The 15,153-nt window shown below is 37.3% G+C and overlaps 1 protein-coding gene across 1 annotated transcript; it reads right to left on the bottom strand.

Moving 5' to 3' along the window:
• Nucleotides 1-4,275: 4,275 nt before the first annotated feature.
• LOC116127154 (chaperonin CPN60-like 2, mitochondrial) lies at nucleotides 4,276-10,869 on the bottom strand. The gene is made up of 10 exons (XM_031412836.1): nucleotides 10,606-10,869; nucleotides 6,276-6,508; nucleotides 5,885-5,888; nucleotides 5,699-5,794; nucleotides 5,507-5,611; nucleotides 5,144-5,230; nucleotides 4,944-5,033; nucleotides 4,552-4,632; nucleotides 4,400-4,468; nucleotides 4,276-4,341 (listed from the first exon to the last, which is right to left on the bottom strand). Exons 1-10 carry the CDS (start codon nucleotides 10,867-10,869, stop codon nucleotides 4,276-4,278), a joined length of 1,095 nt encoding a protein of 364 aa, XP_031268696.1.
• Nucleotides 10,870-15,153: the final 4,284 nt, after the last annotated feature.

Below are 15,153 nucleotides of genomic sequence, written 5' to 3'. Positions count from 1 at the left end.
TAGTCACTCTGATGTTGGGGTCCCTGTCCAGTTCTGTCTAAAACTGGTTTTAGATATTTTGTTACATTTGTGGACGATTACTCTCGTATGACTTGGTTATTCTTAATGAAAAATCGTTTGATTTGTTTTCTTATTCTGTGCTTTTTGTACTGAGATTAAAACTCAATTCAAGTGTTCTGTCATACATTGCGCAGTGATAATGCAAAAGAATATCATCAGTTTCTTTTCAAAATTACATGACCCAGAATGGCATTTTCTCAAACTTCATGTGTTGATACTCCATCTCAAAACGGAATAGTGAACGGAAAAATAGACATCTTCTTGAAATTGTCAGAGCCTTATTATTCCAAATGAATGTTCCTAAACCATTCTAGGCTGATGCCGTTTGCACCGCCGTGTTTTTGATTAACCGCATGCCGTCTTCTGTCCTTCATGGTGAGACCCCGTACAGTATTCTTTTTCCTAATAAAGCATTATTTCCTCTTGAACCTAGGGTATTTGGTAGCACTTGCTTTGTTCGGGATGTTCGACCATCAGTCACTAAATTAGATCCCAAGTCATTAAATGTGTCTTTCTGGTTATTCTCGACTTCAGAAAGGATATCGGTGTTATTGTCCAAGTCTAATAAGTATCTTGTTTCCATTGATGTTACCTTTCTAGAAGAAACACCAATTTCCCTCTTCTCCTGCAGACGCCGAATGATGATGATAATGGATTGTTAGTTTATACCTTCACTCCCCTGCACCAATATTTGAACTGGCATCTGTCTCTGACCCTGTCACTATTCCTACGCTTCCTACATCGGCTCTTCTCGATCTTGCCTCTGCTTGTCAAAGTTTACTTCGTGTCCACTCCTCCGTTTCATGTTGGCACCAACTTCTTCGTCATCGATCCAGTTTCAAGTGATGATCTTCCTATTACATTGGCGAAAAGGTAAACGACAGTATACTTATCCTGTTTCTTCTTGTGTTTCTTATGATCATTGTCACATTCATCATGTTCCTTTATTGCTTCCCTTGATTGTATACTATCCCTAAAACTGTTCATGAAGCCCTTCCATCTGGTTGGCGTAATGCAATGATAGAGGAAATGAATGCCTTAGATGACAATGGTACTTGAAAATTGGTAGATTTACCTTCAAGGAAACAGGCAATTGGATGCAAATGGGTGTTTATAGTTAAAGTTAATCCAGATGGGTTAGTTGCTCGACTAAAACCTCGTCTGGTGGCTAAAGGATATGCTCAGACTTACGGAGTTGATTATCTGATAATTTTTCCCTGTGGCTAAATTTACCTCTATTCGGCTTGTTATCTCTATGGCAACTACTTATGATTGGCCTTTGCATCAGCTAGACATCAAGATGCTTTTTTTTCATGACGATCTTCAGGAAGAGGTATATATGGAGCAACCTCCTGGGTTTGTTGCTCAGGGGGAGTATGGGAAAGTATGTTATCTTCGCAAATCTCTGTATGGTTTAAAACAGAGTCCTCGTGCTTGGTTTGGAAAGTTTAGTCAGGCTGTTGAGAGATTTGGTATGCTGAAATGTAAAACTGACCATTCTGTTTTCTCCAAACTGTCTGAAATTAGCATCATTCTTCTAGTGTGTATAGGATGATATGTTTATACTGGGAGTGACAGTGTGGGCATCACATCTCTTAGTCTTTTCTCCACACCCAGTTGCACACAAAGACTTAGGGATATGAAGTATTTCTTGGGGGTTGAAGTTACAAGGAGCAACGAGGGATATACCTCTCTCAGAGGAAATATGTGCTCAATTATTAACTGAGACAGGGAAATTGGGGGCAAAGCTATGTAGTGTTCGATGGTTCCTAATGTGCAGCTTACGAAAGATGGTGAACTATTTGGAGATCCTGAGAAATATAGAAGATTGGTGGGAAGTTGAACTATCTTATGGTGACTCGTCCAGATATTGCATATCAGTAAGTGTTGTCCGTCAGTTATGGCCTCCCAACAGTTCATCATTGGGCGGCTTTGGAGCAGATCTTGTGTTATTTGAAAAGATCCCCTGGACACGGTATTTATATGGCAATCATAGTCACTCTCATATTGAAGTGTTCTCAGATGCAGATTGGGCACGTTCCAAGGTAGATAGAAGATCCACATCAGGCTATTGTGTCTTTGCGGAGGAAATTTATATCATGGAAGAGCAAGAAGCAGAATGTTGTGTCACGATCAAGTGTAGAGTCGGAATTAGGGATGGCACAAGCTGTTTGTGAAATAATGTGGATATATCAATTCCTGACTGAAATAGGCCTTGACTTCAGTACCAGCGAAATTAGGTGTGATAACCAAGCGGTTCTTCATATTGCATCTAATCCCGTGTTCCATGAATGAACAAACCCATATGAGATCGATTGCCATTTCGTCCGTGAGAAACTACAACAAGGTCTGATTCACATGGGTATGTGAAGACTAGAGAACAATTAGGAGATATCTTCACAAAGGCTCTAACTGGGATTCGAGTTGATTATCTTTGTAAAAAGCTGGGTATGATTGATATCTATACTCTAGCTTGAGGGGGAGGTGTACAGATGTACATGACTTAGATGATGGGGATCACATTAAAATCCTTGATTATAGGGATCACTTCTATCCATTTAGATGACAAATACCTAGTTTAGAACACTACAAGTGTATATAAATATGTATCCTTTTAAGCTAATAATGAGAAGTGTGAATATTCATTACGTTTATTTTACAGGGAGAAACGTGACTGCTGAGTGAGTTATTCTAGCAAACCAAGAGAGAACCAAGCAGCAAGAACAAGAGGGGATGTTGTCGATTCTAAAACTTGCGAAAAACAGGGTGTTTACTCTCTGTTTGGGTTCCCTCCAAATTTCAGTTTAGGGCTTAAAATAAACTTTTTTTTCTTTTTAAATTTGAAGGGGAGAAACGTGACTGCTGAGTGAGTGGGAATGATATGGCATCTGCCATGTCATCTGCTACGTAAGTGCGTAAGAGAAAATAAGTAAAAGGGTGAGTAAGAGTAGCATTTCTCTTTTTGAGCATATATAATTTTCATAATCAGTTATCTATATCTAGCTAATAGATAACAAGTGATTGATTCTTAAAATATATATATATATATATTTAAAAATACACTACCATTATTTGAGCAAAGAACGTCCTACTATTGCTTTTCAACTTTAGGGGCCAATTCTTTTCTAGTTGTATTGATTTTAGAGTAATACTATACTTATCAAGAAATTTTACAAAAATCTCCATACAAAGTGATGTGGCAAAAAATGAATACAAGAGTGAATTTAATGAGTTTGACTTTTTGTTTCACTCTTCTATTCATTTTTTGCCATCTCACTTTGTATGGAAATTTTTGTAAGATTTCTTTGTAAGTATAGTATTATTGTTGATTTTAAGTGAATTGTGATTGGGTCCCTTCAAGCTCTTTCTCAACGATATTCTCTTCTCTGTTCCAATCCAAACACATCTCCAAAATGTTTAAACTATTTGTGATCATTACTTAAAACCAACAACCACTTTTTTCTTCAAACAGCTAATTTGCATTAATTAAATCAATCATCTACCTTTCCAAATCGTCAAAACTATAATAGTTAATACTTTTTTTTATGGAATATTGAAACTTAAAAGAAACCAATCTGGAATCCTAGACTGTTTATCACAAATGCGACAAGGAAATTGAAGAGTGCAATATTAGTGTGAATTATATTGTATAATAATTTATTGTATATGTAGTTTAAATTCACATATATTTTTATGATAAGCAGAATTGTTACTTGAATTGAGTGACGAAGGGCTGCAAATCCCAAAAAAATTCCTGGGTAAAGAGTAAGAGGACCCTCAACCTTTTATGAGAAATATTATAGCAGACAAAACAATAGTCACCCGTGTATATTAAGTATTTGAGAAAAAGTGCATTGGTCAATGTATTACAATTGAAAGAGCAAAGCATACAACAAATTTAACCCCTTACTGTTATGCCGGTAAGGCTTGCACAATTAGTAATTAACAAGAGGAAAACATAATGACAAAATAATATGCCCAGTATTTAGAATAACGCTTTATCAGCAGCAACAATAATGGCATAGCAACCACCAGCTGTAAAATATTATAAAGCAAGTGTAACTTCCATAAAGATATTTGTTTTCTCTCATACAATCTATATTTGCTAATTGAGTGAAGAATAAAAGGTTATATTTATTTGACTGAAGAAAAAGCTTTTAAGGAAAAAATCAACAAAGGGAACATAAGCAACCACCAGCGTACCTGCTCGCATCTCTATTCGATCAACTTCATATCCCCACCACCATGTAGAATGATAGTGTCATCAACAGAGACAGTGACCTGGTATAAACTGTATTACAAAAAACACTTGTAGCACACCATAAGCCTATATACCAACCTTTCTTGCAGTGCCAAACATTTCTACTTTGACTTTATCAAGAGTTAGACCATGATCTTCAAAGATAACCTACATATTAAATAGTTAATCATGTCATCATAAGCACTACTAGAAGGGGGAAACACAAATTGAAAATTGGAAAACTCTATCACCTCTCCACCAGTTAGAATAGCGAGATCATCTAGATTTGCTTGTATGTTCTCCCCAAAACCAGGAGCTTTAACAGCACAGACCTAAAATCATAAATTCATCAGTATAATAGTAAACGCCCTTCAATTGGCATTACCAACATTAGGCAAGAGATTGTTTGTGATTTTTAGTATTTACATATGCAATTTATTAAAACATTGATAACAATCCCGTGTGGGTTGGCAAATATATTCTTGAACACAAAATAACATCATCTGGTTGTGGCTATGAGTGTGTACATATACAAACACGTTGAGAGCATTTCAATCTGTCGAAATCTTCAAACGATAACATTTTGCACCATCTAGTGTTGTATGCCTATATAAGTGACTTCAAAGGAAAGCCAATTAATCACCTTAACACCAGCATGATTCTTGTTGAGAATGAACGTAGCTAGTGCATCACTTTCCACATCCGCAGCCACAGCAAGGAGTTCTCTGTTTTTCTGTTTTTGATCAAACAACAAAAGAAGAAAGGAATGAGAATTCTTCCATGAATATATTGATAATTTACCTACCATTCATCATAAAAAAGAAAATAAAAAAAGTTAATTACATTTAGAGCCAGCTCCAATATTCTCACAGGTGAGTTCATGTCTGATATCTTCTTGTCATGAATGAGAATGTAGGGATTTTCAAGTTCCTGCAACATTTAATATTTCAGCTTTTACTTTTATGTAAAGGAAAATTTTATGGTGCTAAATGGAATTCTTCGTGTAGTAGTCATAACTAGTAAAACCTCAAACGAAACCAATGGTAGAAGTAGCAATCTTATAAACTTGAAAAGAAACAAAACAATTTAACAAGAAATTATCAACACATACCTATAATGGAAACCTCATTTTACCACAATATTGCTAGAAATCCTTTGATGAAAGTAAAAAATCATCATTTAGAATGACAAAGATTTGAAAGTTACACATTTCTGTGTCTTTTGATTAGTAATAGAATATGGAGATATATAGCCTCTTCCGAGCTTCATTCCCTCCACCACTTCCAACTCGTTATCCAAAGTATTTCCATCCTATAAAATTTGCATATTAATGCAAAAGCTTGACCTATTTGTTAAAGTTAAATGGTATAATATAGTTAAAGGTATAAAAGTTCTTACAACAACAGTAATCACTCCTTCCTTTCCAACTTTTTCTATTGCTCTTGCTATCAATTCTCCAATCTCAAGTTCACCATTTGCAGAGATAGTGGCAACCTATTCATAACATACCGATTTATTTGAATTGCTACTGACAAAGACAAAAGTTATCAACTTGGCTTTTTACTATGGCATCAAGTAAGTGACCTTTCTGAAACAATGATTCAGAAAGGTGTATCCAGATGCTATTAAGTTTAGGTAATGATCTTCGCGTTCCTAGTTAAGGACACCTTAGAGAAGATGATCTGAAAGATTGAGTCATCCAAGGACATAAAGATACTAATCATCCACTGTTTTTCCATAGCTAACTCATATAAGGCAGAACATCAGCTCTGCTCTGTCACTATAGCATCCATAAAGATTTTAAAACCTACTAAGTCAAAAAGGTGTACATAGAGGCATGTTCTTTGTTTTGTTTTTTAACATATCTAAACTGGATGGATGAATAAATATCTATACACAGAAAGAATTAAAAAAGGATAAGAGAGAGAGAGAGAGAGAGAGAGAGAGAGAGCATGCATATGCATAGATTTAATACCTTCGATTAGGCTCAGTTCCCGATACAACTGTATCACTTACTGTGAGAATAGCTACTTTGAAAGTGTCCTCAGAAGCATCTGTACTTGCCTCTTTGGTTGTGCTTTCTTTCATTGTAGAAGCCAAAACTGATCCTAAGCCAGTCTCAATAATACCAGTACTACTAAAATCTGAAATTGTGATGGCTGACACAGAAGTTCCAGCATAAATTAAATTGCCACCTGCTGGCAACTCCTACAAGGCATTGGCTGATTTCATACTTAAAAGTCGGCTGCTCATCTGATGGCCAATGCTCTCAGCAACAAATCTGAAAGACATTAAAGAATATTTTATTGGTAATGTTAATGCACCAGGAAAGTGAAAATGGTCCAACTCTCACACCCCATATAACACAGAAGAATTTAGGTCCTTGGTGGTTGCAATTGAATCCGAATCCTGAAACCCAGATTCGAAGCCACTGGAAAACATGGCTAAACAACTTACCCAGGATTGCCTGATCCATCATTGGATTTCCATCTAACAATAGCACGATGAAATTCTGGTCATACTCTATCTGTCTTCACGAGCTGGAGAAGACGAGCCTGCACCCTATACACGGTACAGAAAAAGAGGACAGTATTCACTCAAACTAAAATTTTGCTTTGAATTTCATTTGTTAATGGATAAATAATAATTTAAGAAAGTACAAATGGTGAAAGAGAGAGAGAAGAACAATATTGTGGAAGTTTCAACAACCTCAAAAGATGAGGGTTTTCCCATCCAGAAAGATGGCGAATGGTGGGGACTATGAAGAAATGAAAACATAGAAGACAACTCACTGGGTTTCCAAGTAAACCAAATGCAAGTGTTTTATTCACCATCATATTCTCTACTGGCTTTAAACTGATCTCAGCAAATTTCAAAGGCTTCTCAGGTATAGTGCTACTGATCAAGTTCTCCTATGGTGATATCAACGTCTCTAAATTTGGTTCTCACTCTTTCAATTTACTTTATTCTAGGGAACTGAAGTAGTTGAAGGCCTAGTACTCAACTCTCCCATGAAAAAAGAGTTGCTTTTTAGTGCTAAAGCTTTTTCAAAGATGATCAAGAATGTACAATTTCCTAAAGCTTTTTCTTCTCTATTTCGTTTTCAACACGGTGACATCCATCAGTTTCGAAGACTGCCAATACCTAAACAATACACACAAGCTGTAAATCTTGAGAAGGTGATTCTTAAAGGATGTAGAAGGTTGCGCCAAATCCACCCATCTTTGCTGGTTCACAAAAATATTGCTCTTCTGGATATGACACTTTGTACAAGTCTTCCAGAATATATTCATATGGAATCTCTTGAAAAAGTACTTCAGCTTTCTTCTTGCTCAAAACTGAAGAAGTTTCCAAAGTATGGATTGTCTATCAGAGCTTGCTTTAGACAAAACTGCTATTAATGAACTACCGTTGTCTATTAAACTTCCGACCGGACTTACTACGTCGAATTTGTCATGCCTGAACGGCTTGAAATTAACCCGCTGCAATAGTAAGCCATTTTCAATTCTGAACGAACACCTTTATAAGGTTAGTCTTTTTTATCTCTTGATATATGTTGGTCTACTAGACATTATCTAACAGTATTTGTTCTTTTTGGATACAGGCAGTGTCAAAACTAAGAGAGATATTTGATGTCAATAAGAGGCAAAGGCAGTTCCAAAATATGGATGTGTGTATACTGTGAGAGATTCTATTTTGCTCCCGATCCCATTATTCGCTTCGAAGAGGAGTTCGCCGAAGTTGTGTCACACCATCTTTGGATACTATATTTTCCTCGTCACAATTACAAACTCAATAAAACTGATCATTCTAAGCATAATCATGTGGGTTTTAGATTTCAGGCAAGTTGGAGATTGAAGATCCTGTCCAGTATACGAGAATGATGTCAAAAGTGTTTTACAAAATAACGAGCTCCAATCATGATTTTAGAATTTGAATGATCTTATTGGATGAACTACCAGACGTCATGCTAGTATGATGGAGCTAATTTTGTGTGGAAATTAATTGCCTTGTATAGGCTTTTGTAGACGACAAAATCTACGGTTACGGAATGGGGGGTATGATCCCATGAGGTTGAGGTCATTAGCAATCTACTGTACCTGCACACACAAGAAAACAAGTGTAAAGCAAACGAAAAACACCGGGATGGTGTTTGCCGTAGGCTCTCCGACGCTCAAGTTAACAAGGCTAAATAAGGCTAATTCAGTGAGGGTTAGGAAAAGGGAGAGTTACCAGAAGTTTAGTCGGAGACTAGAACTACGGCAAGTGATATATAGCTCTCAAGAGTGAGAACTATGGGGTTAGAAGGTGTAATGTTGAATGCCTTGTGAGGGGGCGGGCCTCTGTTTATATAGTAGTTGTAGGATCTTCGAATCCTAATAGGACCATGAGTCCTTGGTGGTTGTGGCTTAGTGAATAGGAAAGCCTTTGATTCCCTTGCCTTAGTAGGAGAGAGAGTCTTATTTAATCTAAGATTCGAATCTTAGACGAATTAGAATAGTGATAGATCTCTTCGAAGGAATCCGAGTAGTACCGAAATAAGAAGTAGGCGACCTTGGGGTTTAAGTAAATCCTAGGTCCAGTAGGTGATTTCAGATCAATGAGTCTGGGCCTAGATGAACTGATGATGAGGCCTAAAGATTCTGATCGGATTCGAAAAGAAAATTAACAAGAATTAAAGAATGTGTGAAAAAACAGTTGAGAATAAACTGCAGTTTTTACTTACAGCAGAAAACAGAGGAAGTTGCATTTTTATATCAGGAAGATGATATAAAAACGCTGCCGTACTGTGCTTAGTACAAAACACACAGTATTAGTGCCATTACAATAAACCCCAATCTACTTTTACTCTTTACACTTTATTAGCTTTACTTAACATTTCTTTTGCCTAATATTTCCCCTTAAACAAAAACACCTCTTGGTTTTGATCTTAACACTTCTCTTAACACTTCCTAATATTTCCCCTTAAACAAAACATCTCTACCATTTCTCCACATACACTAGTTAACACATAGAAAGGTCATTCTTGTAGCACACATAGTAATCCTTCCCATAGTTACACACAGCACTTCACATTTCTACACAGCACCTATATTTGCACCAGAACTCTGCACTAGAAAATTGCAGCAGTTCGCACCAAAAAATTCAGCAGAACACACACCAATGATCAATAGCCCAACTTTACTCATTCACCAACCAAAACAATCAGCAGAACACATGCCAATCTGCACCAGAAAATTTCAGTAGTTCGCACCAGAAAATTGCAGCAGAACACACGCCAATCTGCACCAGAAAATTGCAACAGTTCAGACCAGAAAATTACAGTAGAATACACACCAATGTTGCAGAACACACACCAATGATCAACAACCCAACTTTACTCATTCACCAACCAAAACAATCAACAACATTCATTTGGCAGACTAACATCAGCAGTTCATTAAAAACCAGAACAGCAACAATATCCATTCAAACAGAACAGCAAGTACCAGAAACATATCAACCACTCACCTCCAGTTAAACACCAACAACAGCAGTGTTCACTTTCAGAGAAATCAATCAACACATATTTTTCATAAGTTCAAGCTTACACAACTTTAGTCATCAGCAACACCTATTTTTAATCAGTAGACATACCATTCCATAACTCCTTCAATAGATCATACTCCCATATAAGCAGAGAAGAACCACACATAGTTCAAGTTCACACAACTTCAGCTTATTTTGCACAGCTCAAACCTTCACAATTTTAGAGAAAATAAAGTCAATTTCCGAGAACTATATCATACCATTCACCAGCAGCTTCATTTTGACAGATATCAGTACCACATAATCCAGCAACTCATCCTCATGTCTTCAATCCTTAACACAGCCTGCATTCTCAATTAACAAACTATATCATACCATTAACCAGCAGCTTCATTTTTGACAGATATCAGTACCACATAATCTAGCAACTCATCCTCATTACTTCAATCCTTAACACAGCATCTGCATTCTCAATTAACAATTTTCAAGAGAACAAACTGAACAATCATTCTAATCAGATAAGGAATCTATAACAGTGAGTTTCTCCTTCAGATAACTAAATTGATTTCCAGATAAAGCTTTTGTTAAAATGTCTGCCACTTGGTACTTAGAAGCTACGTATTGCACACTTAAGCTCTTATTTGCAACTAAATCTCTCACATAATGTACATCAATTTCTATGTGCTTTGTTTGAGCATGAAATACAGGGTTTGAAGACAGTGCTCCAGCACTCATGTTGTCACACCATAGCACAGGGTAGCTGTTCAAACTAAGACCAACTTCTTCAAATAAATTCCTGATCCAACAAGTTCTGTAGAAGCTTGGCTTAAGGCTCTGTATTCTGCCTCAGTAGATGACAGAGAAACCACCTCTTGTTTCTTTGAACTCCATTGAACTAAATTTCCTCCAATAAACATAGCATACCCACTTGTAGATCTCCTGTCATTAACATCAGTAGCCCAATTTGCATCTGCATAAGCTTCCAGTAGAAAATGTTCCTTTTTAGTAAACAATAATCCATGATTCAATGTTCCCTTCATGTATCTAAGAACCCTTTTACATGTTGTCCAATGATTGGTAGTGGGCTGCTGCTGAAACTGACTTAACTTGTTCACAGCAAACGCAAGATCAGGTACTGCAGCCCTCCAACAATGCTTCTATACAATGAAGGTTGATCAAATTGATCACTATCTTCTTTCCCCAGCCTAGTACCAGTAGCCATGGGAGTAATACAGGATTTAGATTCATTCATACCAGCCCTTAGCAGCAAATCTTCAGCATACTTACTTTGTGTGAGCAATAACTCTTTATCATTTCTTCTAACTTCAAATCCAAGAAAATAAGTCACAGGACCAAGAACCCTTAAAGCAAATTGGGTATTCAAATCTGCCACTATTTGATCAACTAGTTGAGAGTTGTTTCTAGTAACTAATATGTCATCTACATACACCAGGAGATAGACTACAACAGATTCCTTTTTATAGAAAAACAAACTAACGTCAGAAATAGAATTCTGAAATCCCCAACTTAATAGAGCCTGTTTCAACTTTTCAAGCCAAGCTCTTGGAGCTTGTTTGAGTCCATATAGTGCTTTTTGGAACTGACATGCCTGCCTTGTTTGAGAAAAATCAGAGAAGCCTTCTGGTTGCATCATAAAAACTTGTTCAGTCAATTCTCCATTGAGAAATGCATTATTTACATCTAGTTGCTGCACTTCCCACTGATTATACACTGCTAAGGATAAAATATTTCTAATAGTTGCTGCCTTAACTACTGGAGAAAAGGTCTCAAAATAATCAAGTCCAGGGGTTTGTTGAAACCCCTTGGCTACTAACCTAGCTTTATACTTTGAAAGAGAGCCATCTGAGTTTAACTTGGTTTTAAACACCCACTTGCAGCCTACTATGTTCATACCATCTACATAGGGAACTAATTTCCAAGTCTGATTGTTCAGCAATGCTTGATATTCAGCCTCCATAGCAGTTTTCCATTCTAGAGTTTTTAAAGCTTCAGTAACTGAGGTAGGTTCAGGGAGTATTCTATGTGTAGATAGAAGAGCCTGAGGTATATTAGTTGAAATACAGCCCTTGGATCGGGTAACCATTGGATGAACATTTACATTTTTGCTATTAGCTAGGATGGGAAGATCAACCTCTAGCTGAATTCCAGGATTGGTTTGTGTTGAAGTGGATGCCGTTGGCATATTCTCAGGAGAGGATAAGGTATCAGCTTGGGGAGATAACATTCTGCAGTTCTGAATGGACTCTTTTGAAGCACTCTCTTGATTAATGTCTGTAGAAATAGCAGGCTTAGAATCTGAAGGTTTGGATAAGGACGAAGGTGATAGCAAGATCCAGGACTTGGTAACCTCACAAAATTCAGGTGAAACGGGAGAAGACACATCAAGTTGAAAGCCAGACTTGAATGGGAAATCAGTCTCATTAAAGCAAACTTGTTTAACCACATAACATCTGCCATTGGAATTCATACATCTAAACCCTTTATGAACAAGGCTATAACCCAAGAACACACATTTTTTAGTGTGAAAAGACAGCTTGCGCCTTTGATAAGGTCTAAGAAATGGATAATAGCAGCAACCAAACACTTTTAGATCAGTATAATCTAGTACTTGTTGGAATAAGACTTCAACAGGGGATACAAAATCAATAGCTATTGAGGGAAGTTGATTGAATAGATACACTGCTGTACTAAAGGCTGACCACCAGAATTTCAAAGGCATGGTTGCATGAGCTAAAAGGGACAGCCCATACTCAGTAATAGTCCTATGTTTGCATTCTACTCTACCATTTTGCTGATAAAGATATGGACAAGGGTGCCTAAACAAGATGCCATGTTTCTCCAAATAACTAGTAAAGGGTCGAAATTCCCCTCCCCAATCTGTTTGTAAGCATTTCAGTTTTACATCTAATTGCTTCTCCACAAAACAATGGAACTGAGTAAACACATTAAAGACTTCAGACTTTAGTTTCAGTGGGTAGATCCATGTGTATCTACTAAAATCATCCACAAATATAGCATAATACCTATACCCTTCAGTAGAAAGAACAGGGGTAGGACCCCACAAGTCAGAGTACACTATCTCTAAAGGTTTCTTAGCCTTGGAAGCAGACTTAGGAAATGTACACTGTTGTAATTTTCCAAACTGACATGCTTCACGAAAAAATTCTTTATTTTCAGTACTTGATTTTCTTACATTCAACTTTCCAAGTACATTATTTAGAATCATACTACTAGGATGACCTAATCTAGCATGCCATAGTAAAACAATACTAGATGGCTCATTAAGTAAGATCTTATTTGCAGAATTACAGGCAAGAGCAGAATCTAAAACAATACCCAAAGAATACTCTTTATTGGGTTTGAATGAACTAATTGCATGGGTATTGAAGGCGGAAACAGAGCTAGAATCACAAAGTGCAGGTCTTAGTGGAGAATCAGCTGAAAGAGCAACAATGGTGGGCAAGGTAAGCTGATAGAGGCCATCCTTTACTGTCCCTTGAAGAAGAATAGCCTTGCTTTGCTTATCCTTTATCAAACAGTGGTCAGCATGAAACTCAACTATCACATGATTATCTTTAGTGATTTGAGATATGCTTAGTAGGTTCTTAGCAATACTAGGAACACACAAGATGTTGTGAAGTTGTAAAATTCTATTTGAATCAGCAGAGGGTAACAGTAATGTACCTGTATGGGTAATGGGAATGGACTGACCATTACCAACTTGTACTTGGGACTCTCCCTGGTAGTTAGACTTCAGCAGCATGCTATTTGCGTTGGCAGTCATATGATTTGAGGCTCCAGAGTCCATGTACCAGGACTGATCTGTGAGTGTTTGTGGAGTAGCAGTAGCTGGAGCATTAACATGAGAGAACCCAGGTGTCAAAGAGGTAGTGTTTAAGAAAGTGTTTGTATTCTGGTCTAGTGAGTAATTTTGAGGTGGGTGTGGTTGAAATTGTGGAGTGTTGTAACTTGGTTGAGAACTTCTACGCATTCCAGCAGCAGAAAAATCATGAAAACCTTCATAAGAGTTTGAAGAAGATTTGGGTGTTATAGTATTTGCTGCAAAGAGAGCCTGAGTAGGAGCATTAGGGTCATGTCAGTTTCCTGAGTATGATTGAGTATTACTAACTGGAGAAGCAGTTATCTGGCCTGAAGAAGGACTGTAGTTACCATGATTTGTGTTCATAAACCCCTGATACTCATAGTCAAAGCAGTGATAACATTGCAAGGCTGAGTGACCATTTTTCCCACATACTTGACAAATTAAACGAGGCCTGAAGTACCCTCTGCCTCTCATCCCATTGTTGTTAAACTGACTAGCACCAGGAGCAGCATATTGAGTAGGAACAGGATGAGGAAAGGTGGTAGAATACATGGCTACATTAGGGGGTTGTTGTTGGGGATAAATTCCATGGTGTTGATAATTCAACATTCCTTGTGAAGACATAGGTGAAGGGTTAGAGTTCTGCCATGTAGTTGGTTGAATAGTAGAGGGAGAACCAATATTCTGAGCAGTAACTCCTCCAGCCCCGGTATTTTGGAATTGTGATACAAAAGGAATTTGGAACTGTGACACACCTCCAACATCACTTGAAGTTTGTTTTGTGGCTAGTAGTGCAGATGACATACCATGAAAGTTAGATAGTATACTATTCTGCTTCTCAATTCTCATCTCATGTTTGTGGAGTAGTATCTGTGCTTCTTGGAGAGTGGCAGTACTACTGTTAGCCACCAAATTAGCTACCATCGCATCAAACTCTGGACCTAAACCATCAAGAATGTATAGCAACAATTCCTCATCTCCAATTTGAACTCCACTAGCCACTAGTTCATCCCCTAACTCTTTCATTTTCAAAATATACTCATTAACACTCATAGACTCCTTCTTAGTGCTTTGCAATAGATTTCTCAAATGAAGTGTTCTCGCCTTTGAGAAAGACTGAAAATGCAACTCTAATGTATTCCAAATTTCATACGCACTACCACACTTAGCAACATGTCTAAACATAGACTCGGTAATGGAAGAATTTAACCAGCTAACTAGAAATTGATCCGTCTTTTTCCAATCAAAGTACTTAGGGTTAGGTTTCTTGATTGTTCGTTCAGAATCTTGAATTTGTTCAATTAAAAACATAGAAGGGCATACATGCACACCTGTGACGAAGCCATCAAGTTCATAGGAGGTTAACGCAGGTAATACCTGGGATCTCCAGTTACTGTAGTTTCTTTCCCCTAGCTTGATTGATAGAGTTGGAAGAGAAGAATGGGCAACTGAACTCAGCGCATTTGCACTGTTAGGCAGC

Source organism: Pistacia vera, unplaced genomic scaffold (assembly GCF_008641045.1).
Source record: "Pistacia vera cultivar Batoury unplaced genomic scaffold, PisVer_v2 Contig100, whole genome shotgun sequence".
Lineage (NCBI taxonomy): Eukaryota > Viridiplantae > Streptophyta > Magnoliopsida > Sapindales > Anacardiaceae > Pistacia > Pistacia vera.
The sequence above is the reverse complement of the archived record's forward strand: the minus strand, read 5'-3'. Positions and strand labels throughout refer to the sequence as shown.